Source organism: Desmodus rotundus, chromosome 2 (genome assembly GCF_022682495.2).
Source record: "Desmodus rotundus isolate HL8 chromosome 2, HLdesRot8A.1, whole genome shotgun sequence".
NCBI classification, from domain to species: domain Eukaryota; kingdom Metazoa; phylum Chordata; class Mammalia; order Chiroptera; family Phyllostomidae; genus Desmodus; species Desmodus rotundus.
Window position 1 is genome coordinate 107,240,117 of NC_071388.1, and position 26,762 is coordinate 107,266,878.

The following is a 26,762-nucleotide window of genomic DNA, read 5'->3' on the forward strand; positions in this document are numbered from 1 at the left end:
CTTATCTGTGGTGGGTTATGTTCCAAGTCCCACCAGTGGATGCCTGAAACCTAGGATAGTACTGAACCCTGGAAATACTATATTTGTCCTGTACCTTTGATAAAGTTCAATTTCTACTCTAGGCACCATAAGAAATTAACAATAATAACTAATAATAAAACAGAACAATTGTAACAATACACTGCAGTAAGATATGCAAATGGCTTTGGGGTTGTTATTAAGTAAAATAAGGGCAACTTACACATGAGCACTGAGACACCTCGACAGTCAATCTGATAACCTGAGGCTATTAAGTGACTAATGATGGGGAATATATACAGTGTATCATATGGCTTTGTTGGACAAAGGAATGATACTATGGGGAGGACAGAGTGGACAGCGTGAGATTGTATCATGCTACTCAGAACAGTGCTCAGTTGAAGGCTTAGGAACTGTTTATTTCTGGAATTTTCCATTTAATATATTTGGACTATGGGTAACTGAAACCATAGAAAGTGAAACTGCAGGCAAAGGGAGAATAAGGTGCATAATTTATGAATTTCTTCTGCTGCTAATACATGCCTAGGTGGTTTCCTATTTTTTAAAATTTTTAAAATATATATTTTATTGATTATGCTATTACATTTACATTACATTTCCCCCCTCTCCACTCCACTCCAACCTGCATACCCCCTCCCTCCCACATTCCCCCCCTATAGTTCATGTCCATGGGTCATACTTATAAGTTCTTTGGCTTCTACATTTCCTACACTATTCTTATCCTCCCCCCCCCACGCCGTCTATTATTCCTACCATTTATGCTACTTATTCTCTGTACCTTTCCCCCCTCTCTCCCCCTCCCACTCCATTTGATCCACTACTGGATCAAATGGAGAACCCTCCATGTGATCTCCATTTCTGTGGTTCTGTTTCTGTTCTAGTTGTTTGCTTAGTTTGCTTTTGTTTTTGTTTTAGGTGTGGTTGTTAATGACTGTGAGTTTGCTGTCATTTTTACTGTTCATATTTTTAATCTTCTTTTTCTTAGATAAATCCTTTTAACATTTCATATAATAAGGGCTTGGTGATGATGAACTCCTTTAACTTGACCTTATTTGGGAAGCACTTTATCTTCCCTTCCATTCTAAATCATAGCTTTGCTGGATACAGTAATCTTGGATGTAGGTCCTTGCCTTTCATGACTTGGAATACTTCTTTCCAGCCCCTTCTTCCTGTAAGGTCTCTTTGGAGAAATCAGCTGACAGTCTTATGGGAACTCCTTTGTAGGTAATTGTGTCCTTTTCTCTTGCTGCTTCTAAGATTCTCTTCTTCTGTTTCATCTTGGGGAATGTAATTATGATGTGCCTTGGTGTGTTCCTCCTTGGGTCCAGCTTCTTTGGGACTCTCTGAGCTTCCTGGACTTCCTAGAAGTCTATTTCCTTTGCTAGATTAGGGAAGTTCTCCTTTGTTATTTGTTCAAATAAGTTTTCAATTTGTTGCTCTTCCTCTTCTCCTTCCAGTACCCCTATAATTCGGATGTTGGAACGTTTAAAGATGTCCTGGAGGTTCCTAAAGCCTCTCCTCATTTTTTTGAATTCTTGTTTCTTCATTCTTTTCTGGTTGGATGTTTCTTTTCTTCCCTCTGGTCCACACCGTTGATTTGAGTCCCAGTTTCTTTCCCATCATTATTGGTTCCCTGTACATTTTCCTCTGTTTCTCTTAGCATAGCCTTCATTTTTTCATCTAATTTGTGAACAAATTCAACCAATTCTGTGAGCTTACTGACTACCAGTGTTTTGAACTGTGCATCCGATAGGTTGGCTATCTCTTCCTCGCTTAGTTGTATTTTTTCTGGAGCTTTGACCTGTTCTTTCATTGGGGCCTTTTTTTTTTTTTTTGTCCTCGTACGCCGGTTTTGTAAAGGGGTGGAGCCTTACGTACTCACGGGGGGTGGGTAACGCTGGTTGCTGACCTATGACCTGTATGTGGGGGAGGGTCGGATAGGGAGCAATGGCGCTTGCTCCACTCTCTGCCGGATTTCAGTCACTTCCTCCGCTACCCACAATCACATTGGGCCCTTCTGGTGCTAATTCTAGGTGGGTGGATTTGTGTACGTTCTAGGACCCTGTGGGTCTCTGCAATGAACTCTCCTGTGAGGCTGGGAGTTTCTCCCACTGCCCCTTCAGCCCCCACAGGTGTTTTCAATCAGAGGTTTGAGGCTTTATTTCCCTGAGCTGGAACTCTGGGTTGGGAGGTCTGTCACCAGGTCCGCCAGCTGCTGCCTCACCGGCCAGCTGCAGCTTTGCCCGCCCCGCTCCACAATCCACCACCTCACTGGGTCTGCCAGCCACCACCTTGCCTCTATCCTTTCCACCCCGGCTGCCTGCCTCCGCCCCTCCTACCAGTCTTGGTGAATGTTTCTTCTTTATCTCCTTGGTTGTCGGACTTCCATACCGTTTGGTTTTCTGTCAGTTCTGGCTGTTTTTTGTTTTTAAATTGTTTTTGTCCTTCTTTTGGTTGTGCGAAGAGGCACAGTGTGTCTACCCATGCCTCCATCTTGGCCAGAAGTCCTGGTTTCCTTTTTTTGAAACTACAGGTGGGGCTGCAGTGAGCATCTTGCACATGTGTTGTGTGTGAGTTTCTGTAGGGTTTTCACCAGGGTAGTATGCAAATGCTTAACATTACTGGGCTTTTCTTAATTGTTTTCCAAAGTGGTTGTAGAAGTGTGTGTCCTCACCAACAGTGGGTGAGAGTCCCTGTGTCTCTACATGCTTACCTATACTTGGTATTAAAATCCAGATGATATATTTAATGTATAAAGGAGAGAAAGAGAAAAAGGTGAAAAGAGGAGAATGGTATAAATAGTGTGAGACTCCACCTGCAACTCTACTCAGTATCAAGCATCACGAAGTGGAAGGGGAGACAAGCATGTGCTGTCCCCTTAGTCTGCATAGTTCTGCATTTACCACAGGAGGTATTTCCAAGGGTAGTTTGAACTCTGCATTTTCTCTTGCTCCACAAGTTGACCTTGAACCCTTACTTGCTAGCATGCTGTGTATGCCACTGTCTTGTTTCAGATGTAGGACTAGCTCAGACTATACCAGTTGTCAGTTTATTTCCAGAGGGGCAACTTTCACAGACTGCTTCTGTTGGAAATAACCAAGGCCAGGTGTATCTAAAATGCAATGTGAAAAAACTCAGTTTGAGAAGAGCTCCCCAGACCATAGCCACATTAAATGAACTCAGTGGACTGGCAGCTCTGAGCACACAGCTCAGGAAACCGGACAGGCAGCAATTCCAGGGCTGGTTAGAGGCTGCAAGGGTCCTCTTGATACATACCAATGCCCTAGGCCTCAGCTCTCAGCTGGCAAGTTCAGTCTGGTTCAGCACTGGGCCAGTGCACTGGCCCACTTTGTGACAGTGCAGGGGACAGTGCAGACTCTGAAGTCACATTGACTGGGAATCCAATGAAGCTAATCCCATCAACAATAATCATTACTATTATTATTCACTTTCATTGAGTGTTCGTATGTGCTAAATGCTTTTTGTGGTGTCTCCATTAATCCTCACCACAGTTTTTTGAAGTAGATCTATTATTTTCCACCATATTTCAGAGAAGGAAACAGAGGCCCAGAGTGCATAAGTGACCTGCGTAAGATCACAGTGATTAAATGTGGTCAGTCCCATCCAAGTGATCAGCTCCTCTAAGCTGTCCTGCCTCGCTTGTTATTCACAGTATTTAACACTTTTTGGCAATGTGTAACTGTTCCACTTGCTGTGGCTGTGTAACAAATTATTCTAAACCCTAGCAGTTTAAAACAATGAACTGTTTGTTTTTCCCATGGATTTGCAATTTGAGTAGGGCCTGTTCCCCTTGGTATCAGGTGGGGCTGTTTTACCCACTCATCTATCCATTTATCCACCATCCACTGACCTTATAGTTGCTACTGGCTCTCTGCTGAAACATCTATATCACTCACCTTCCATGTGGCCTGGGCTTCCTTACAATGTGGTGGCTGGGTTCCCAGAGCAAGGGGAGAGAGAGAGAGAGAGAGAGAGAGAGAGAGAGAGAGAGAGAGAGAAGGCATGTCACCTTTCATGAGCAGGCCTCAGAAGTTGCACAGCATCAATACCCTTGCATTCTATTCATTGGGGTGTCACAAAGTCCTTCCCAGGTCCAAGGGGAGGCAACTTAAGACTTCAGCTGCTATGAGGAATGGGAAGGGGAGAGAACCAATGGGACAGGGAATGCATGATGGCTGTCTCAGGAAAGACTCTGCCACAGTGACCATCTAGATCACTTCACTCTGACCCTTATGTTCTGAGCCGAAATGAGCTTAGGAAAAGCATCTTAATGGGGCACAGGACTGCCTGGGACACAGCTGGCACTCAATAAATGGTGGTCTCCTTTTTATTAATGAAATAAATTTAAAGAAAGTGTGGTTATTATTCAAGAAAAGGAAGCATCATTTCCACTGGGAAAGCTGGAAAGGATTTTTGTAGAGCTGAGATGGATCTTAAGAGATTAGGACTTTCCTGTCAACATAGGAAAGTCAGTGCTCTTGGCAGAAAAGGCATGAAAACAATGTGAGAATGGTGTGGTTGTGAAAATTGTGTCTGGTACTCTGCTGGTGAGCAACAGAAGTCACCAACTAGAGCAAAAGGGAGCTTCCTACACCACTCTTGGGAATTCAGAGGATCAGCAATGTGCTGGAGAAGTGGACCAGGGCCTGGGCAGGTTTAGGCCCCCAACTGTGCAGAATGCTGTCGTGGTCCACACACCAAAGGAGACCACAGCTCTATGCCTCCACTCAGGATGCAAATCTCAGAGGACAGTCTGACTGGTTGAGCTTGGGTTATGTCCTGCCCCCTGACTATGCTGGGAGGTCTATAGGAAGGAGCCCCAGGAACCCCTTGGCTTCTACCCAAAACACAGGCCTCTGTACTTTCATCCCACCAACACTGCACTGTGTATGGGGGAGGCTATTCTCGCAGCAACACGAGAGGGCTGTCAGAAAGGAGTCTGTGTGTTAGGCAGTGCAGAAGGCCTTGTGTCCCCAGAAAGCATGTCTTCCTCACTTGGGCACTTCTGCCACACCAGAGTGTGGCATGGGTGAAATATATGTCAGAAGGCCCAGTTTGGCCAATTGTTAGGGGTCTTGAGAATTGTCTTCAGCAGAATTATTAGTGAAACTTTAAGAATCAAACAGCCTGAGCCGAACCTGGCCCAAGTATAGAGAGTGGAATTCATGTCCTTGAGTGGGACAAGTTGCCTGCCTGCATTGGCATGTTCTTGCCAGGTGCATCTAGAGAGTGTTTAAGGCAGACACAGCAGGCATGGGTAGCCCCCAAGTCTTCGATCTTCCTCATATGACCTCTTCACTCCTGACAGCCTTGTGTCTCGGCAAGATCCCCCTGATGGCCAGAGGGTGGGTGGGGAGGGAGGGAATTGATGTTAAGATCATGGAGATTTTATTCGTGGGAATATTCTTTTTGGGACAAGACTTCATTGGGCTGTCCCCAGCAAACACTTACTGCCTTCAGTAGTTGTTGGACTTTGCATGTGAGATTAATCCACACTGAGCTACTGTCAGCACTTCAGCCATGTCTTGGCAGTGGACGAATGGGTCAGCCAGCCTTGGGAGGGGCATGCCAACCTGAGGAGTCCCAAATGCCTAGCCAATTCAGAAAAGGAAAGATTTGGGCCCAAGTACTTATGAACCAAGTCCCTTCTCCTATTATGGGGTGAGTTGTGTCCCCCAGAATTCATATTTTGACGTTCTAACTCCCAGTACCTTAGAATGTGACTGTATTTGGAGATAGAGCTTTTAAAGAGGAGATTATGGTGAAATGAGGTCACTAGGGTGACCCTATTCCAGTATGACTGTATCCTTATCAGAAGAGATTAGGACACAGTCACACATAGGTCTGAATGTTAAGTTTATATGTCAACTTGACTGGGCTAGGGATGCCCAGGTGTTTGGCTAAACATCATTATGTGTGTGTGTGTGTGGATGTTTCTGGATGAGATTAACATTTATTTTGGTAGACTGAGCAAAACAAATTGCCCTCCCCAATGTGGGTGAGCCTTATCCAATTAGCTGAAGCCCTGAATAGAACAAAAGGGCTGTGTAAAAGGGAACATCACCTGCCTGACTGCCCTCAAACGGGGACATCAGTATTTTCCTGCATCTAGACTCAAACTGAAACATCGGCTCTACTGGGTCTCGAGTCTCCTAGTATTTGGGCACACACCGTCAGCTCTCCTACAAGTTCTGGAGTTCAAGATGTCCAGCTTGCCAACTGCAGATCTTGAGACTTGTCAGCTTCCATAATCACATGAGCCAATTCCTTATAATAAGGAAATGTATGCATATATAACATACATATATATATACATAAATGCACACATACATATGTGTGTGCACACATACACAAAAATATGTGTGCATCTGTATACACACATACACATACATCCTATTGGTTCTCTTTCTCTTGAGAACCCTGACTGATAATACCTTGTGAGGACGCAGTGAGAAGATGACTGTCTACATACCAAGGAAAGAAGCCTCAGAAGAAACCAACCCTGAAGACAACTTGATGTCAGTCTTCTAGCCTCCAGAATTGTGAAAAAAAATTTTTTCTGTTGTTTAAGCCAGTGGTACTTTGTTATGGCAGCCCTAACAGACTACCATAGGACCTCTCTTTTGTCATCTGTGAAGTGGTACAAGGACCCATTCTCAGGCCCATCATGAGACTGTTGAGTATGTGCTCTGTACACTCAGCAGAGCCAATGTGTCTGGTGTGTGATGGTCAGCACTGGGATTAGGGTACAGTGAGTGAGGGATGCACCTTAAGTGCAGAATTTAAGTGGGCACCAACAATCTCAGCAATCAATTAAATAAAAGTCAAAATTGTATATAAAGACAGGCTGTTTGTTATTGTCTGATTTACAACCCTGCATTATTGTGCAACAGGTGGGCCCGTGAGAGGAAGTTCCCTCCTCTCCCAGAGCTTCTTCAGAACAAAGACAAGGCAGGTTTTAAGCGCAGCACCTTTGGCAAGAAACAGTATCTGCCTGAAATTGAGTAACATTGTCTTGTTTTCATGGTGACCTCCTACTTACAGCAAGTGATACCAGCTTTCCATTTGGAAGAGTGATATAAAGTTTCCTTTTGAAACAAACATATTCCAGGGTGAAAACCAGTTAATTTGGCATTTTGTGCATTGATTTTAACTTTTTATTGTTTTAAATTTGAAACACGTTGGAAGCAGAGAGAATGACTAATCAGGGTACCGCCATGAATCCCATAGCTGCACCACAGGTGGTTGCTTTACAGGGCGTGTTTCATCCTTACTCCACCCACTCCACAATATTTTTTATGTTCAGCTTTCCCAAATGGCCTCCAAAAATGTACTTTTATAGTCAATTTCTTCAAACTAGGATTCTAATGAGACCCAAACACTTTATGTGTCTCTTAAGTCTCCTTTTATCAGAAGTCCCCCTTCCTTGTTCATCCTTGCCATTTATTTGTTGAAGAAACTGGGCATTTGCCTCTAGCATGTCCCACAATCAATTTTGGGCTGATCATCTCTCCCAGTGGTGTCATATAACCTGTTCCTATTAACTAGGAGTTAGATCAGGAGGCTTGTTTAGAATTGGGTCCAATTTTTTAAGCTAGTTGCTCTTGATAGAAAATATTAAGTAGTATTAAATGAAACCTTAGAATGTCCACAGAGCAAGTCTACACCATAAAAGTGGGGTGAAGATGAACATGGGCTCTGTCTGTGCATGGAGAAGAGTCAGGCAGGGGACTGACCCGGACAGGTCTAGGTGTTGGGAAACACCCCTGAGCCAGGGATGAAAAAGAAAGGAAGCAGGGAGGCCAGTGAGGAGGTAATGTCCTGGCCCACGTGGTGCATCGTTACCAGTCTTCTTTGAAGGAGGTTTGTGTATGTGTGCACACACACAGCCAGGGGGAGACTTACTGTTCAGTGTGTCTTGACCTGCATGCCAGAACCCAGGTTAACTGGGAGCCAGGGTCCAAAGAATTTACACCTTTCTGCAAAGCATGGGGGTCAAAAAATGCAGATGTGCTTTTCATTTGGCCTGTGTGGAATTAGTCCACATGACATTTTAAATTTGAATATAGTCCAAATATTTAAAATTCAAGGGCTTTTATGCAAAAATCTGGATTTCTGACTTCTGAAAAACCAGACATTTCATTCACACAGAGCAACGAGTTTCTTTAGACCAGGCATAGCCTCTACCTGATCACCCCCCACACACTTGCTCCCCACTAGCTGTCCCCATTGTCATTGATGGGACATCTGTTCTCCCAGTTTTTCAGGTCATAAACCTGTTTCCTATTCCTCAGCAAATCCTACTAGCTATGTTTTGAGAGTATTTCTATAATATAGTCTAAGGGGAGGAGGTTGAGGGACTAGGTGAAAAAGATGAAGGGATTAAGAAAAAAAACACCCAAAACTCATAGACACAGACAGACAACAGCATAGTGATTACCAGAGGGAAAGGGGAGGGGGGTAGGAGAGGGTAAATGGTGATAGAAGGGGGGTAAATACACGATACAATATACAGATGATGTATTATAGAATTGTACACCTGAAACCTATGTAATTTTATTAACCAATATCACCCCAATAGCATCAATTTAAAAAAATAGAATATAATCTCTTGGCCCCACCTCCAGGGCTTCCCCCAGGCCAAGCAAGCATCAGCTTGTCCCCGGTCCTTGCTTCTGCCCTTCCCCCTACAGCCTCTTCTCTGCATGGCAAGCAAGGCAAGGCTCTGCATGGCCAGTCAGGGTCTTGGATGCTGGCCTTTGTGCTCCCCAAGATGACTTCTTTGGCTTCTTCCCAAATGCCTGGCCTGAGTCAATGACCAGCCCTGCCTGCTCCCTGAGCCTTCTAGTGGCTTAAGAAAAGTGTTAGTGGCCTCCTAGGCCTAAGACAAGGTGGAAGAACTCAGGCTGCCCACCAGTGGTCCCATATGACCCAATGCTCTTAGCCATGCACCTCTATTTTCCCATCTGGAAATCAGGGCCATCCCGGTATCCCCTCCTCACAAGACAAATGCTATTTAAGGAGCAGGAAGATTAAGGGTTTTGATGTGCAGCCAACTTGGTGTATGTTTCAAGTGTCCACCTTTTGCCTGGCCCTGCTCTGGGCACCACTGGAAGACTACAAATATAAATGATGGCGATTCATTTTGTTCTTAGCCTGAAGCAAGAGAAAGAGCTTGTTCTTTAGAGTTAGATAGGCACTGCTGGATTTAGAGATCATCCTGGGCAAGGTATCTGAACCTCGTCCTGTTAACCTATAAAAGTAGATAATGAGAACGGCTACTACCCAAGGTCAGCGTAGAGGATCATTCAGATAATGTGCACCAAAACCTAAGCTGCATAGAAATTCTCCTCCACCTTCTGTGGGTTCTCAAAGCAGTGAAGGGGAGGGACACAGACTCAGGTAATTTGCATGCAGGGAGAGAAATGGTTGCAGCCCAGGCTCAGGGAACAGGGAAGATATGGGGTGGAAAAGGAGGGTGCCAGGGGAAGCTTATCATCAAAAGAAATTCTCTGCTTTATTTGTCTTCTTCATAGCACAGATTACAATTGAAAGTCATCTTCATTTATTTTCTCAGTTGGTGCTCATTGTGCCTTCTACCAGAATGTCAGCCCTCCTAGGGTGCACTGCCTTCTTCACCAAGTCCTCACATACTATCTGGCACAGAGTAAAGGATTCTAAATACATAATATGTGAAGTTAATGAAGGAACAAACAAACAAATAATCAGCTTCTTAGATGTGATGGCCTTTGAGTTGCATCGTCAAAGGTTGTGTAGTGGGTCATGGCAGAATACATTAGGCTCACCGAAAGAGCATGCAATGCTGGCTGTTTTGGGGCTTCATCATGCAGAGGTGAGTGGGGGTGGTTAAGGGAGCTTGCAAGAAAAGGTGTGGCACCTAGGCTGACAACAGTGGGGAGGCCTTACCAGCCACAGGCCTGAGAGCGCAGGAGGACACTGTTACATAAACCCAGAAAGAGAAAGAGCTGTACGCAAAGAACTGCTCGTGGGTACTGTGGCTGCAGAGGAGCACAGGAGAGGACAAGGACTGGGGCAGTTAATACCCTGGCTGACCTGTCTCTCCTCTGCCTCCTGCTCTCCTGCCTGGGCTTCCTAATGGCCACACCCAACAGGAGAGAGGGGGCACAAGAGTCTAGTTATGCTAGTCCATGGGCCCAGAGCAGAACAGAGAATCAATCTGCAGGGCGTGTGGAGAGGAACTGGTCCAGATGTGCAGAATTTCTGGTCCTGAGTGGGCAGAGCAGGAGTCCCATGAGTGCTCATTCTGTGGCTACAAGAGAGCAGCTTGCAGGTATTCAGAAGCTCAGTGCAGATGGTATATGGCAAAGGGCCTTGTGTGCCTGGCCAAGGCTTGATCTTTCTTTTGTAGATGAAGGTCTGCCATGGGGAGGGAGGGTGGTGGGTGTTAGGACAACCCTATGGTGGATAGTGGGCTATGGGTCAGAGGCAAGGAGACTACTGGAAAGGACACATAGAGACCCAGTGAGCAGGTAGGGGGCTGATGCAGGCCTCGAAGCTCTACCATCACCTCCAGCTCACAGGGTGGGAAAGGAGTAGAGTGCATCTATTTTGTGGATGAGACAGGCAGACACAAAGCAGAGTAGGGGCGTTTCAAAACCCTAAGGACCACAGATACTGTCCACAGGCAAGCAGAGCGGACAAACCTAGCTAGGCCTGGAGGCTAGCCCAAAGCTCATAATCCCTCACTTGGCCCCCAGAGGAGTCACACACTCCCAGGCCATGTCCTCCTGATTGGAGTCCTCATCCACTGCCACCCATCCTGAAACTGCTGCCTCCCTCTGGTGACCACAAGCCCTGAGCTGGTCAAGTTCACCACAGTGTTGGCATCTCCTGAGGAACAAATGTATTCTTTTCTTTGGCTAAGCGGCACTGACTTCATTCCTTGTGGGCTGTGTGAGTCACTGGTCTGCGGGTGGAAGGCTGGCCAGCTCTCTGAAGAGCCTGGCTTTGTCTGTGTATCTGGGGAGAGGAACAGAGAGGGTGTGAATGTTTCAAGCAGACTCCCCTCCTTCTAATGGCCCACTCTGGCCCTCCTGCTGTTGGTCCCCCTACAGGAGGAAGGACAGCCAGTCACTGAGCCATATACTCAGCAGTGCCAGATGCTTTTGAAATGACGGCTGATGTTAGGTCCTGCTGTCCTACGGAAGATGACCCTGATAGGTGAAGTCTCGCATCCAGGGTCACACCATTCTGCAGGCCTGGGATCACTTACTCCTCACCACACCCAGGAGGATAGGAATCAACTGAGGCTTAAATAGATGATATTACTTGTGTAGGGATGAGGGAGTCAGTGGTGAATAAGGAGTCTGCCCCATTCTCAAGGATAAGCCACTGTCAGTGGTGAAGACAGATGGAATGTGACAGTTGACCTTCAGGAGACCTCAGAGCACTGGGAACCTCCGTCTCCTCATCCATGAAGTGGGTATAATGATGCATCCCTCAGGACTGTTGAGAGAATGAAAGAGGACATGATGAGAGCCTACTGTGTCCTAGGGTGCTGATGGCAGCAAAGGTTGTCAGAGCCTGGAGTGCCAGGTGGGGGCTGTCTGGGGGTGTGCTAGGTTGCAGGTTTGATCCCCACTTGGGGCGTGTATGGGAGGCAGTTTCCTTAGGTCAGTATACTGAGACCGATTATGTAATGGGTCTTGATAGGTAGTAAGCCTCCCAACACTGAGGGTGTTCAAGCTGAGGCTGAGCATCTATGCATCTACTTCTCCAGGGTGCTGTAGAATATTGCCTTTGGCAGATAGAAACCCACTGTGGTGATTTTTGATGATGCAGAGAGAGAATTTGAGGTTCTGAGGTCCCCAAGGAGGCTACAGTCTTTGTAGAAACCCATCTTACTTTCAGATAAAAAGTTCTTTCCTGCCTTGGGGGATAGATGAGCATGCAGCTGATGCTCCCTGCTGTGGGCACTGGGATGGAATCTGAGATGAAATTCCTATCCTGCACAGGCCATGGCAGGGGGCTTGGGGACAGAGCAAGACTTTGACCTGGAGATCCCTCTGTAAGCAGGTGATGCCCCTCTCTAAGTCTTGGTTTCTTCATGGGTGAAATAAGGACATGATGGTATTGGCAGCTGTACATGATGCCCAGGGCCCTGCTGGGTACCCGGATCTGGGCCCACCTGTGCTCTGGGGGACTTCCTCTGGGTGGGCTGTGGGTAGGAATAAGTAGGTTCTATGAGCACTGATGTTGAGCTGTGAGTCATTGTCCCTGGGGGCTCTGCCTTGGAAGCCCCAGCTGCTTGCCCTGGGCTGGGCCTGGGAGCAGCTGGTAGGGGTGGGGGTGGGGACTCCATCTGGTGCCCCAATCTGGAAACACCCAAACCCAGCTCAGGTCCAGACCCCAAACCTGAACAGAGAGGCCTCAGCCCTCAGCCCATCTCTATCTCCTATCTCTACATAGAGGAGCTGGCTTCCAGCTGGACTACCATTGTTCAAATCCTGTCGCCATCACTAGACCTGTGACTTCCCCTATCTGTGCCTCAGTTTTGTCACATGTAAAGTGGACTGATAATAAAATCCACTTCATAAGCTGTCGGGAGAATTAGATGAGTTGGTCTGGACTGAGCCTGAGGTGGTGAGGCCAAAGAGGAGTCAGCTTCATCCTGCACCCTCACACAGTAAAGAGGTGACCTGGCCAAGGCTAGAAGCGTCATCTCTCACTAGATGGAGACAGACCCTCATGGGCTGGCCACTGACCTAGAAAGCAGCCCTGATTTTGTCTTTGTTTTTTCTGTCTATCTCAAGCATCCTCCAGGAGCCAAGAAGGCAGACAGTCCTTTTCTGTCCTGGCCAGTGCTTCTGGTGGGCTGGGCTGTGGGTAGGCAGGCAGGTGTTGGGTTTAGGCCTCTGGGGACATGGGGGAGGGTGTGTGCCCGCCCTCTCCTCCCCCGCCCATCTTCTTCTTTCCAGGCTCAGCCTTTCCCCTCCTAGGCCAGCCTCTGGACACAGGACAGGCCCCTGGGCTCCATGCAGCCCAGCTGTAGGTTTTCCCTCACAGATGGATGCCCCTTGCCCATCCCACCCCTAGTGACTCACTGCTGCCCTGGCCCCCACCACTGCTGTCTCCTGGCAGGAGGCAGGCACAAGGTTGTACAGAAGCCACGGAGTCTGGTGTGCGAGGGCAGCTCAGCCAGGAGGGTCTGGAGCAGTGGACGGTGAGACATAGAGGCTGGGCCCTGTAGGGCCTGAGGAAGCCAACGCCTTACCCTCTCCCCTGGCTTTTGGGTCTTTTCTTTCTTTTTCCCACCATGAAGAAGTAAGTGACCTGACAGCCAACGAGGAGAACCAGGACCTGATTTGGAGGAGACCAAGTGCAGAGGGCAGTGGCTGTGGGTTCCTTGGTCACTCACTCCCCCACCTACCGAGGCATGAAGGGTGGTGGCAGTGCCATGTGGAGCCTTATGTGGAAGTACTGCATCTCTGTGAGGACCCTCAGGTACCAGGGGATATGTGTGGCTAACGCATTGCCCACTACCACTTGTTGGGTGGGAGCAAGCGGGCGCCAGGCTGGCCAGTTTCCATAGGCTCTAGGAGGTCCAGGGCAGCCCAGCCTGGGGGAAGCAGGGGTGGAGGGCAGGAAAGGCCATGCAGGTACTCTCTGGACAAACTCAGAATCTCTAATGGGGAGGGAGGGAAGAGAGAGGATGGATGCTCAGGGAGTGCACTGACACTTGGCTGGGACCCCGAGTGCCTACTGGAGGGTGCCAGTGGCAAACACGGTGTGGTTGGCAAACTCCCAGTGTGCATAGAGTTTGGAATTAGTTACATAACACAGGGTCACTGGGCACAGCTCTGTGACTTACCCTCTCTGAGCCTTACCCGTCAGTGAAATGGGATTCTCACTTTCCCTTAGAGCATGGTGCAAGACTGTTTTATATGACTGTCAGTGGCAGACTGGGGCTCCTGGTTGCCCAAGTTTAAAACTGGCTGTGGCATTATCAGCAATGTGAGGTGGCTTCACCTCTCTGGTCAGAGTTTTTCACCTGAGGATCCTTACAGGATTAGTGAGGATTAAATGAGGTAATGTACAAAGAACAGGGCCTAACACACCTCAAACACTGGGTCAGTGTGAGTTCTGATTACCGTTGCTGTTGTTGGTGTACTTCCCTCTAAACTGGACCAATGGAAGGTATGCCTGAAGGGAGACCCTATGGAGAGGGAAGGTAGAGCAGAGCCCTGAGGTTGGCTCCAGCCTCTGCAGTGGCTGACAGGATTCAGACCAGGGAGCAGGAAGGCAGGGCCTGTGTGATCTCAGGCAAGGCTAGGGTCTCAGTCTCAGCTCTAAAGGAGCTTCAGAGGGGTGCCAGGATGGATACTGAGAAGGGACTTAAAGGAAGCCTCCTGTTTGGAAGATACCTATCTGGATACCACCAAAGAGCATATTTTTACTTAAAAGGGAGTTTTATGAAGCTTAAGGAATTAGAAGATTCTCCCTCTTTCTTCTCACCCTCATTACTTGGTATAAACTATATCTTTCTGCCTGCCTTCCTTCCTTCCTTCCCAAAATATTTGTGACAGTTTATAGGAAATACTTATAATAAATTAAATAATACAACATCAGGACCTCCTGGTGTTTTACAATTACAATTTAGAGTAGGATGTCATGACCTCGGGGGAATAACAGAACAGAATAGATATACGTAGCATCCTGAAGGCCTTCTGTTGTGAAAATTGCCAAACTTCCTGGCAGCCAAAGGGAAAGGAGAAACCCAGCCATGTGTCTCACTCTCACTATGATACAGTCATTGTTACAATGGCCACAGCTGTCTTTGCATCTGAGAGTGTCTGGGACCCTGGTCTCTGCCTAGATGGATGGGTAGTTGAGGACAGGAGACACTGCAGGGACAGGCCCCAGACCTGAGCATGCTTGAGGGGAACAGGGAAGAAAGCGAGGGCTAGGGGTTCTCCTGGGTGGAGATGCTGTCTGGCTGTGGGAATGGAGAGAGAAAAGCTCACCCTGGAGTGAGTCAGCAGCCACCTGCCCCTCTTAGTCCCTGGGAAAGACCTCTTGGAGGCCAGAACAGGCAGGGGATGAGTCCCTGGGCATTGGACAAGTACCCCACGTGCCTTTCTCTCTAACCATGCTGGGTTTTCCCACATCTCATTCTTTTCCATAGTTTCTGGGGATTGGCACTTTAAAAACCTTAGGGGATGTTTACAACAACCAGTGGGTCTGACACTGGGAGGCCCCACTATGCTCTGCCAAGGCCTCACCCCCTCTGACAAGGAGTAGCACAGCCTCATGGAACCCACAGACTGGCCTCCCCATGCCTCAATTTCCTCATCTCCAGAGTGAGGACCACTGCAGAGCTACTCAATAGGGCTGTGGAGTAGAGCCTTGTGTGGCTCATGGTAAATTCTGGCAGAATTTTGTGGCCACTGCTAGCTAGACAGTGATGATGGGCAGACCTGCACCAAAAGGCTGCTGTGAGAATTGTCAGGGTGGCTGCCTCACCATCAGTCAGAGTGAGTGTGGAAACCATAACTAGCACTGGCTTTGCCCCAAACCCCTACTTAGCACCTGTAAGTACAAGGCACGTTCAAGGTAAGTTGGAGAGGAGAGGCTTTAGGGGGTCCAGAAAACACACTCTGCTCTCTAGATCCCAACCACATTTTGTTGGGGGCCCCCAAGAGAGCTAAGACCACTCCCTGAATCTGACAGACAGATCTGGCTGTTGCCAGGATCCGAGCCCCTTCAGCTGCCAGGGGAGACCTGAGTCAGCAGGTCTGTGGCCTGAGGCAGGGCTGGCAGCAGCCACAGGGACAAATTGGAGGGTGTGATTGGACAGCACATAGTTTTCTTCTTGCGTCTTCAGATTCCCCTCTACATGAGCCTGTCGCCCCAGGCAGGGTCCCACTCACATTAGGAAAAGCGTGAAGTGTGAGTGGGGAGCAGCTGCTGCCGTCTAGCCCTGGCCCTCTGCCTAGGGGTTTGGTAACTGTAGCCAAGAAGCCAGGCGCAGGGACTCTGGGCGTTTGGCCTGAGTTCCCTGAGAGGGGATCCTCTGGCTCTGGGTCATCTATTGGACAGACAGCTTAGGAGTTGGGCACTCCAGGTCCAAAGACAGCAACGGTAGGTTGTAAGACGTGCAGTGGTAGACAAGTTGCTAAACGTCTCTGGACCTGTTTCCTTGCTGTAAAGTGAGGAGAGCAGTGCCATCTGGGTGGAATTTAGGGGAAGATTCTAAATGGTTCAGTTGGCTCAGCGCACAGTAGAGGGCAATCCTGGAATCCCCGTCCCCTTCTTTCTGCTGAGTCTCAGCATTGGGGGAGGCAGAGTGTTGAAGTAGGGAGAATATAGACTTGGCAGTCAGGCCTTCCTGAGTTTGAAACTTGTCTCAGCTCCTTCATACTACATAAAAGGCTTTTAGGGTTGATGTGAGATTAAACGAATTGATACCATGAGCCTGCCCAGAGCAGGGTGGGTGCTGCATTGTAGCCTTGTCTCTAAGCTCAAACGTCCAGGCCCCTGTCTGTCATAAGCCCTAGTGTGTGATACTAGTAATCCTTAGCCTCTGGGGTCAGATGGGCAAATCTCTTTTGTACCTTGCCTTAGTTTGGGAAGAAAAGTCATTTTTTTGGTGCCTTGATGGCTAATGGGGCATTTGAGCTGCCTGGTGGTCAGGGGCAGCCCACTTGGGATGCTAGGTAGGGATAGGGTGGGGCCTCAGCTGAGCAGACCCCGCCCCCTGGTCCCTCCAGCTCTGTGGTGCATCTAGGGGGAAGTGGAGAGCAGCTGGCAGCCAGGATCTGGGAGCTTCCAGGGGGCTTCCCAGACAGTGAACCATCTGATGCCCCTCAGCAGGAGTCCATGTGCATGTACCTCCAGGGACTAGAACTCCCAGGCTCCCAGCCTGGGCTGTGTCTGGGCAGCTCTGTCACACAGAAATTCTCTCCTACTTAAGAGTTCACATCTCTCTTCCCAGGATGCCTCACCCCACACTACAACACCCAGGCTTGTACCGCAAGTCCCCTACCCATCTGCTCCACTGTCCTGGCACAACTTGTAGGGGCTAGGAGTCCCTGAGGCAGAGGTCAGGTCTTCAGTATCTTCCTCACCTCCCTTTCCTACTGGACGCAACCTGGCTATTTCTCTCCCCCTCTGGGCAGGGCTCAGAGCTGAGTGTATCACAGGGCAGAGTTTGAGCTGCGCCCCCTTGCTCTGGGCACTACCAAAATCACACATGATGTCGGGTACTCAATAGACATTCTAACATCCACCAACTGATATCCACCTGTGAGGGATACATCCCACTGGACAAGGAACCTGGGGCTCAAGTGCCTTGCATTATTAGTTTCCTGCCATGGTTACTGGTGAGGCCTCCTTGGTGGGTAGGCATTTGTCTTCCCAGAGCTCAGAGCAGGCAGGGGTTTTTCATGGGCACAGTCAACTGAAGCAGATGATGGAAAAGGCTTAGCAACTACTGTGTGCCAGGCCTGTGCTAGGCCCCGGGGGACAGCCCTAAGTAAAGTGGATGGCCTTGGCCTCATGGGGCTGACATTCAGGCAGGAGAGAAACAATAAACAGAACAAATAGATGAAGCTGTTCAGAAAGGGAGGCAAGTGGATAAAACTGGGAGAGGTGCTAAAGCAGCAGAAGAGACCATGTGACTTGAGGTGGTCAAGAACAGCCTCTCCCAACTCCCACAACTGGTGAGTGAATAAACTGAATGTGGTCTATTCATACAATGGAATGTGATGCAGTCATTAAAAGGAATGAAGTGTTGACGTGTACTGACATGGATAAACCCTGAAAACATTGTGCTGAGTGAAATAAATGAGTCATAAAAGACCACAGATTGAGTGTCTGCCATAGAGACAGTAGATTAGCAGGTATTAGGGCTAGGTGAAGGGGGGAATGACTGCTTAATTGGTATGGGGTTTGGGGGGGGGATACTGAAAATGTTCTAAATTATGATGATATTTGAACAATTGGAATATACTGAAATCATTGAATTGTACACATTAAATGGGATGAATTTTATGGAATGTGAATTATATCTCAGTAAAACATCCTTTTTATTAAAAAAGCAAAAAAAAAAAAAAAGGCCTGTCTGAGAAGGTAGGCTTGAGTTGAGAGAAGCAGGAAGGAGTGATCTTGCAAAGCCTTGGGGAAAAGCATTCCAGGCAAAATGAACTGCAGGTGCAAAGGCCCTGAGGCACATTGGGAAGACTGGGCAGGGTTTTAAGCAGGATAATGATGGGATGTGCTTTCTGTTTTAAAACAATCATTCAGGTTGCTGTGACGAAATGAGGCTGTGGAGAGGGAGGAGCAGGGACTGGGAGGATGAAGAGACTAGTAAAGAGGCAGTGACACTTCCAGAGAGATTATGATGTATACCCAAGGAGACAGACTGGCAGACTGGCAGTGCTAATTCGGAGGGAAGAGGAAGTTTCCTGGAGGAGGGGCTAGGGCATGGCTTCCAGGAATAGGGGGATGGGTCAGGCAGAGGGACCGCAATGAAAGGGCTCTCCCTCCTGGTGGTACCACCAGGGTGAGAGCTGAGTACATTGGAGGCCTCTGCTGACCTCGGGTCCCCTTTGGGCTGGAGCTGCTTTCAGAGTAAGTAGGGCACTTTTTCTCCAGGGCAGCCTTTGTCCTGGATGCTCAGGCTGGCCCTCAAGGAGAATGTTAGCACTCACATGGCCAGAGACCCAGTGTGGCCCGGTGCTCTGAACAAAGCAGCTTCAGGAAACTAGAGTGGCCCTGAAACATGAGCAGCCACGAGAGACTGGTCAAGGAGGGAGCTGTATTATTTATTGACCAGAGCCTCCCGGGCCTGCTGGTGAGGCCATTTGGACTGGCCAGACCTTGAAGAAGCTCCCTGGGCAGTGCCTGGGACCCAGTGGGAGGGCAGACTGGGGCCCCAGGGTGTGTGACACTCTCTCCCTGGGGTGTGGTTTCCTGGATGCTGGCCTGGCTGAGCAGGGAGGAAGTCTGACATCAGACCTAGCAGTGGGGAGGGCCCGCAGCTTGTCCCCAGGGGCCGTGGAGGCAGGCAGGGTGCTGGGGCTCCAGGAAGACCTCCACCCCATCCCCTGTGACACTGTGAGTACCTGCTGCCTGGCCCAGGGCATGGAGGGGGATTTTGGCTGCCAGAGAAACTCGTGAGGGACTGCTGACTATCAGGGTTGCCTTCTGTGGTTAGGGTCTCTGGGCTCTTGTCAGGGTTTTTGTTATTTCTTGGAACTGTTTTCTGTGACCTCTTCTCACTACCTGGATAGCACTCAGGCTCAGGAACCCCAGCTATTGCCCCACAGCTGCCTGGAAAGGTGACCTCAGCTAAGTTCTTTCACACCGCTGGGCATTAGACCAGCCCCAAGCCCTGGTTGGTTCTTTGTCTGGGGCACTCACAACCACCCTAAGAAAGATAGGCTCTTGACAACCTCATTTTACAGCTGAGTAAACTGGGGACTGCAGAGGCCACACAGATGCCTAGGGCCCCTGGAGTGTGGTTGGTGAAGTTTCCTTCCTCAACTGCTGACCCTTTACTCCCCAGAGCATAAGCTTTGAGCACATGGGGGTTCAGGTAGAGGGAGCAGAAGGCTTCTCCAACACCCAGGGCCTGTGGTTCCTGCCATCTATCAGTCCATCGGGGTTGACTTTGTGCTGAGAGGGCACTGCCTTTAACAAGTCTCTCTATCAGTGCTCCCAGGGCCATTTCCTCATTGGCGCAGTGTCCTGTGGAACCCCCATGACTCACTGACAACTAACTTCAGCTTCTTTCTGTAATGATCCAGAGTAGAACCTTGAGGACATTCAGATCCTCGAGGCTGGGAGGGACTTGGGAGATGGTCTCCGGGTGGGTAGGCAGCTTTGGACACACAGAATGAGAGATTCTGTGAGGCTCTATGGCACTATCACTTGGAAAGTCCCCTTTGATGAGATGGGGGACCTGGGGCCACCTGTTCTTCAGGGAGATTCCCCACTGAGTCCTGCTTCTCCATCTCACTGGCACAACAACCTAAAAAGGAGAACGACTACCACTGTTGGTTATGTGGAAACCCAGGCCCAGAGATGTTAGGGTATCTGCACCATATCCCACAGTGAGTGTAAGTTGGGGAGCTGGGGTTTGAACCCAGAGTGACTCCAAGCCCCTTAGTCCATTGTGTTGTCTCTGTCTTGGTTGCAAGGGTCAGGGGTGAATGAGCTCATGACTTCCTCATCACTGGGCCTCACATTTTCCTTCAGGAATGGGTTGGACTCCAGTACTAAGGAAGGGATTGTCCTCCCCACCATCTCTCAAGAATTGGGATGGGGTTGGGGATGCTCATCTTCAGGTGTGATAGCTCCCAAGGCTATTCTCCGAGCTCAGTCAGCAAAGGCACCTCTGATCCATGTGTTGAGCTCCTGATGACTCCAGTGTGCCAGGGGCCACATGTGGGTTAAAGGTGGCCCAGCTTCAAGGCTGAGAGGACAAGAAAGAATGAAAACATAGTGAGTACCTACTGTATGCCTGTAGCTATCCATATGATGCCTCTCTCCAGCCATATAACTGCCCCTGGAGGTTCTTCATCTCCACTTTGCAGAGAATGAAACAGGTGCTAGAACAGAAGGCTTTTTCTAAGTCAGTCAACCAAGCATATTTCCCCATAAACTTAGAATTTGGGACTCACCATTAGCCATATTCAGTGGCTCTGATCCTCTATCAAGAGGCTACAGTCATGGCAGAGATGTATGGGGAAGTCACCATATTCAAAACAGTTGTGTGTTGAAACACCTTCCCAGCAGACCAACCACCCAGACTCTGATCACACTGACAGCCGGAAACAAACACAGTAAACCTGAAACCCGATGCCTGCAAAACAGGGGACATGTCATAGCCAGAGGCTGGGCATGAATTGGGAAGACAAAGACCCCTGTGTGGAAGTGGGTATGCATACCACCTGCTCATGAGCAACCAGGGGTAACAGCTTGGTTCTGAGCTTTAAGTGGTATATTTTTAAACCACTTCCAAGCTGTCCCCAAATAGTGTGTTTATGTATTGCTGAGATTGGCAGGGAGAGAACAGTGATGGGTGGGAGCAGGAAGATGGAGGTCAGATCCTAGCCCCCCATTTTGTGCTGTAAGCCCTTGGGGATACCTCTTTGAGCCTCAGTTTCCTTATCTGTAAGGTGAGGATAGTATATCAAAGGGTGAGGATTAAATAACATATGCATGAACTTGCCCATGTGCAATGATGAACCAGTGGCTTGATAAATGTCAGTGATTACTATCCTCAAGTAAAATGAATGTTCTTGATTTGATTGTAACATTTTAAAAGCTGTCATCTTTGCAATCCTGGACTTGAGCCAGATGGGAAATTATTTGGGTCAGATGATGAGTCCCGATGGTGTGTGCTGGGTCTTTTAGTCCTGTGTGCACACCAGCAAGGCCTGGGGTTCAGGCGATGCACTTGGTGAGTGAAAACCAAATTTTGAATTAGTTGAATCCCAAGTCAAACCAAGATGTTCATTTCTTTCTTTTTTTTAAGTATATTTTATTGATTATGCTATTACAGTTGTCCCAATTATTTTCTCCCCTTTATCCCCTCCACCCTGCACCCCCCCCCCGCCCTCTAGCATTCCCCCACCTTACATCATGTCCATGGGTTGTACCTACAAGTTCTTTGGCTTGTCTATTTCCTATACTTTTCTTAACCACCCCTGTCTATTTTGTGCCTACCAATTATGCTTCTTATTCCCTGTACCTTTGTTACAGGACAGAGCAGCGGTGGGGTGGGGGGGGGCTGGCAAATGATGTACTATTACTGAATGGACCCACCCTTGTGCTCCAGGGCCCCCCACCCCACCCCATACTAGGTTCGCCTTACCCGCTGCCAGGGAAAGACATCTCTTAATGTCAGAGATTGGTGAAAAGGAAAGGGATTATTTATTTTAAAGAGTTATACAAACTTAAGAGTAATGACTTAATGTCTCCATTGAGATCCCAAAGTCCTTTAGAATACCCGCAAACACACAGTCCTCCCTTTTCCCTCTTCCTAGTCTGGGATACCGTATCTCAGAAATAGAAGTCCGTGGTTCTTTTCTGCCTGAGCCGCATGGTCTCAAAAGATGCTGCATGGATGCCATGCCTGGGTTTAAATCCCAGCGCCAATATTCCTCTGCTGCACCATTTCCTATTTCTCCCACAATTGTCCACAGCTGCCAACATTCCTGTGTTTTTCCAGCTTTACTGGGCTGCCATAGTAAGTCTGGGCAGGTGTGGCCCCATGGCATGGAGCCAATCATCTCCAAGCTCTCACACAGGTGCTGTAACCAGGGGGAGTTATCTCCCAGTTACATCATGGGTTGAAGTCACTCCCATTCCCCCGGCTCAAAACATGACCACAGCTGTTTAACATATCTATGAAACCAGTTAAAGGTTATAAATATGTTAAACGACTGTTCCAGAGGTTAGCTGCAAAACTGTTGCTATTCAAAACAACTCTCAATGGCCCTGGTCTATGCATCCCATCCCCCAGCTCAGACTTGTGGGGGTGAGGACATCCTATATATATTTTTTTTTCCTAATATTTCCTGGACACTGAATTCTGGACCCCATTACAAATCCCTATTTGCCCTCCCCCTTGGCTGCACCCTGTTACACCTTTCCCCCGCAATGTCCACATCCCCCTCCCTGCTGATAACCCTCCATGTGATCTCTATTTCTGTGAATCTAACCTTCTTCTAGTTGTTTGCTTAGTTTCTTTTTTAGGTTAACCTGTTGATAGTTGTGACTTTGATGGCATTCTACTGTTCATAGTTTTTTATCTTCTTTTTCTTAGATAAATTCCTTTAACATTTCATATAATGTTAATTATATGTTAACATTTAATTAAATGTTATATGTTAACATTTCATATAATGTTACATAACATATAATAAGGGCTCGGTGATGATGAACTCCTTTAACTTTCCCGTATGTGGGAAGCACCTTATCTGCCCTTTCATTCTCAATGATAGCTTTGCTGGATGGAGTAATCTTGGATATAGGTCCTTGCCTTTCTTGACTTCAAATAATTCTTTCCAACCCCTTCTTGGCTGCAAGGTTTCTTTTGAGAAATCAGCTGACAGTCTTATGGGAACTCCTTTGTAGGTAACTGTCTCCTTTTCTCTTGCTGCTTCTAAGATTCTCTTCTTCTGTTTCATCTTGGGGAATGTAATTATGATGTGCTTTGGTGTGTTCCTCCTTGGGTCCCACTTCTTTGGGACTCTCTGAGCTTCCTGTACTTCCTGGACGTCTATTTCCTTTGCCAGATTAGGGAAGTTCTCCTTCATTATTTGTTCAAATTATTGTTCAATATCTTGTACTTCCTCTTCTCCTTCTGGCACCTCTATGATTCATATGTTGGAACGTTTAAAATTGTCCTGTGGTTCCTAAGCCTCTCCTCATTTTTTTGAATCCTTGCTTCTTCATTCTGTTCTGGTTGACTGTTTATTTCTTCCTTCTGGTCCAAACCGTTGATTTGAGTCCTGGTTTCCTTCCTATTACTATAGGTTCCCTGTACATTTTCCTTTATTTCACTTTGCATACCTTCACTTTTTCTTCTATTTTGCAACCATATTCAACCTTTTCTGTGAGCATCCTGATTAGTAGTGTTTTGAATTCCGTATTTGATAGATTGGCTATTGCTTCATCGCTTAGTTCTGTTTTTGGAGCTTTGGTCTATTCTTTCATTTGGGCCATATTTCTTTTTCTCGGAGTGACTGTTATGTTGTAAGGGACGGAGCCTTAGATATTCGCCAGGGCGGGGCAACCGTCTTTGCTATGTTGTGGCACTGTCTGTGAGGGAGGGGTCAGGGAAGGAACAATGCCGCTTGCTTGCCCCACTTTCTGTCACTTCCCTCGCTTCCCACAAGTGGATTGTGCTCTTTCAGGCACTGATTCATAGGTGGGTGGATTTGTGCACATTCTAACCCCGTGGGCATCTCCAACGGACTCTCCTGTGAGACTGGGAGTTTCTCCTGCCTTCACAATCTTCACAGGATTTTACAGCCAGAGGTTTTGAATGGTTAGTTTCCCAGTCAGCCAGCCCCTACCTCACCATAGTCCTCTCCACCAGGCTGCCCATCTCTGCCCCTTCTATCCATCTGGAAGAATGTTTCTTCTTTAACTCCTCAGTTGCTGGAGTTCCAGGCAGTTTGATTTTCTGGGAGTTCTGGTTGTTTTTTGTTTTTAAATTGGTTGTTATCCTTCTTTTGGTTGTGTGAGGAAGCGAAACGTTTCTACCTATTCCTCCATCTTGGCTGGAATTCTTCAGATGTTCGTTTCTTAAATGATACAGTGAGACAATGATTTTTGGAGAGGAAAAAGAAAGAACTAGTGAACTTAACCACAGGGATATATTAAAGAGTGGTGGGAGGCCAGAGGTAGATGTCATTGATAATTCGGAGTGGTGGAAGGAAGTTTATAGGGGAGGTCTCCAAGGAAGGCAACATCTCACCTGGGTCTGGAGTATGATTAAGAACTGACCAAGTGGAGAGAGTAGAAGAGACTTTGGGTAGAACCTATAGTTTGATTTCCCATGGTGTGTTTAGGGAATAGCTATCAGATTAGGATGGCATGGAGCCAGCCAGAGTTGAGGCCAAAAAGGAAGGCAGGTGGAGTCCAGAGCCAAGTGCTGGACTCTGTGTGTGGATACAGAGGAGCTATCAGGGGATTTGAGCAGAGAGGCTGTATTAACTAGTACTTTTTTTCATTGCAAGTGATTAAAAAAAAAAAAGTGAGAAAATCCAGAGTGGTCTAAGCCAACAACTGGATTTATTGCCTTCAGATTTTGAAATAGACAGGGCTTCTAGTACAGTTTGATTCAGGGGCTTAAACTGTCTCTCCAGACACTGGTGTCTTTTTCTCTTCTTTCATGCCTAATGACTTCACTCCCTGGGGCAGCTCCAGCTGCTGCAGGTTTATAATAGTCTTATAGTTGATGCCAGCAGGAATGGTTCCAACAGGACTTTCAGGACATACTGCCAGTGGGTTAGCTTTGGTCACAGGCCAATCTCTTGATTAATAACTTTGGTGAAGGGGCAGAACATTCTGCAGTTAGGGGGAGTCAGCTCACAAAAACTACATAGACTAAGAGTGGAGGAGGGGGTTCACAAAAGAAAATCTGGTTCCTCACTCAAGTGAGAATGGAAGCTGGGCAGGCAGATACATCCACCACTGTGATCTGACAAGACCTGCCAGGTGCAGTGGGTGACTTGACATGTGTCATTCCATCCTGTTAGTTCCATCAGGTAGGGTTCCTTATGATCCCAGTTTTGCAGATAAGAAAACCAAAGCTAAAGACATGCAGTCACATTAGCAAATGGCCTCAAACTCCAAATCTGCTTGACCCCAAAGCCCAAGCTCTTAGCCATCTGCCCCACTGCCTTTCAGTAATCAGATCTGAGTTTGAAGAGGAGGCCTCCAGAGCTTGAATGGTGGACTGACTGGCAGGGTGGAGACTGGAGGAAGAGGACAATGGGGCAGGAGGCTGTCACCAGGCCTATAGAGAGGAGGAGGGCCCTAAGAGATACAGCTGTTGTATACTACAGCCCCTTGTTCTCTACACATTGTCAGCTTAGCTTTTGTTGTCATTTTCTTATATAGATAAATATATTTGTTATCTGACCAACAATATATATACATATACACATCCAGCAAAATGTATATATACATTCATACCCATGCACACACAAGTATATATGCATAATAATTATTGTGCCTACTGGTTTTTGCTTGAGATGATCTTAGGAGGATATGAAGTGTGAGGTTTCCTGGGCCTGCAGGCTGGACTTATGCTTAGGCTATGGGCACAGGGGCATTTCCTAGGGAATTTCTGAAGGAAGTACTCAAAGGAAGGTGACAATCCACCTGGTTCAGGGCCAGAGTAGGGAGCAGACTAGATGGGAAAACAGCTACTCCTCACTTCCTTTTCAGCCCTAAAACTTCCCAGGCAGGAGTCTCTGATGATATCACACCATGTCACAGGGCATCCTGCCCTCAAAGGGGAAACTGAGGCAGTGAGAGCATAGCACACCTTTACTTTGCTGTCACCACATGGGAAAGTCAGGATGCTGCCTTGTTGGCAAATTACAGGGATAATCTGGGCCTTGGTTTTGCATCTGCAAAATGGACATAAAATTCCCTCACAGAGTGGGCAGATGAACAAACCTTGGAAAGTACCTGATCCAGTGCCTGGTGCCCCTCAGGTGTCAGTAAATGTTAGCTGTTACAGTTCCTCCCTTTGTGTGGTGAACTCTTGGAAAGCTGGCCCCCAAATCCAACTCTCTTGTATACAAGCTGTGTGGCCTTGAGCAGGTCACTTTACTTTTCTGGGCCTCAGTTACATTATCTGGGAAGTGGATTACTAGTCATCACCTCTGGGGTGAATCCATGGGATGGGATTTTCTGGCACGTCATGTTCCTACTAGACAGTTGGACAAACCCTTCCCTCCATGGCTCCCCTTCCTACCCTGGGAGTACGTCAAGTTATTCTAGTAAACCCTTCAGCTAATACCCACCGAGTGCCTACCATGCACCAGGCACTGCTCAAAGCAGTGGGGAAGTCAAACCAAGATCCTCCCTCATCAGAGCTGATATTAGGAGCTAGACGAGACAGACAGGAAATAAGCAAACAATAGAACAAGATGTTTTCAGACATGTACTGAGGAAGATCAAGACTGTGG

General features: G+C 47.8%; 1 protein-coding gene across 9 annotated transcripts in view; it reads left to right on the forward strand.

Moving 5' to 3' along the window:
- IQSEC1 (IQ motif and Sec7 domain ArfGEF 1) overlaps nt 1-26,762 on the forward strand; it is a 526,249-nt gene that overhangs the window by 339,662 nt on the left and 159,825 nt on the right. The window contains exon 1 of one of the 9 annotated variants that reach the window (XM_045185798.3): nt 13,168-13,545. The exons of 7 other annotated variants lie outside the window; for them this stretch is intronic. In XM_045185798.3, the coding sequence (XP_045041733.1) occupies nt 13,478-13,545 (68 nt within the window). In that variant the 5' untranslated portion in view covers nt 13,168-13,477. Of the gene's footprint in view, nt 1-13,167; nt 13,546-19,042; nt 19,159-26,762 lie in introns of those variants that run through there. One more of the 9 variants, XM_045185802.2, reaches the window with a different exon arrangement.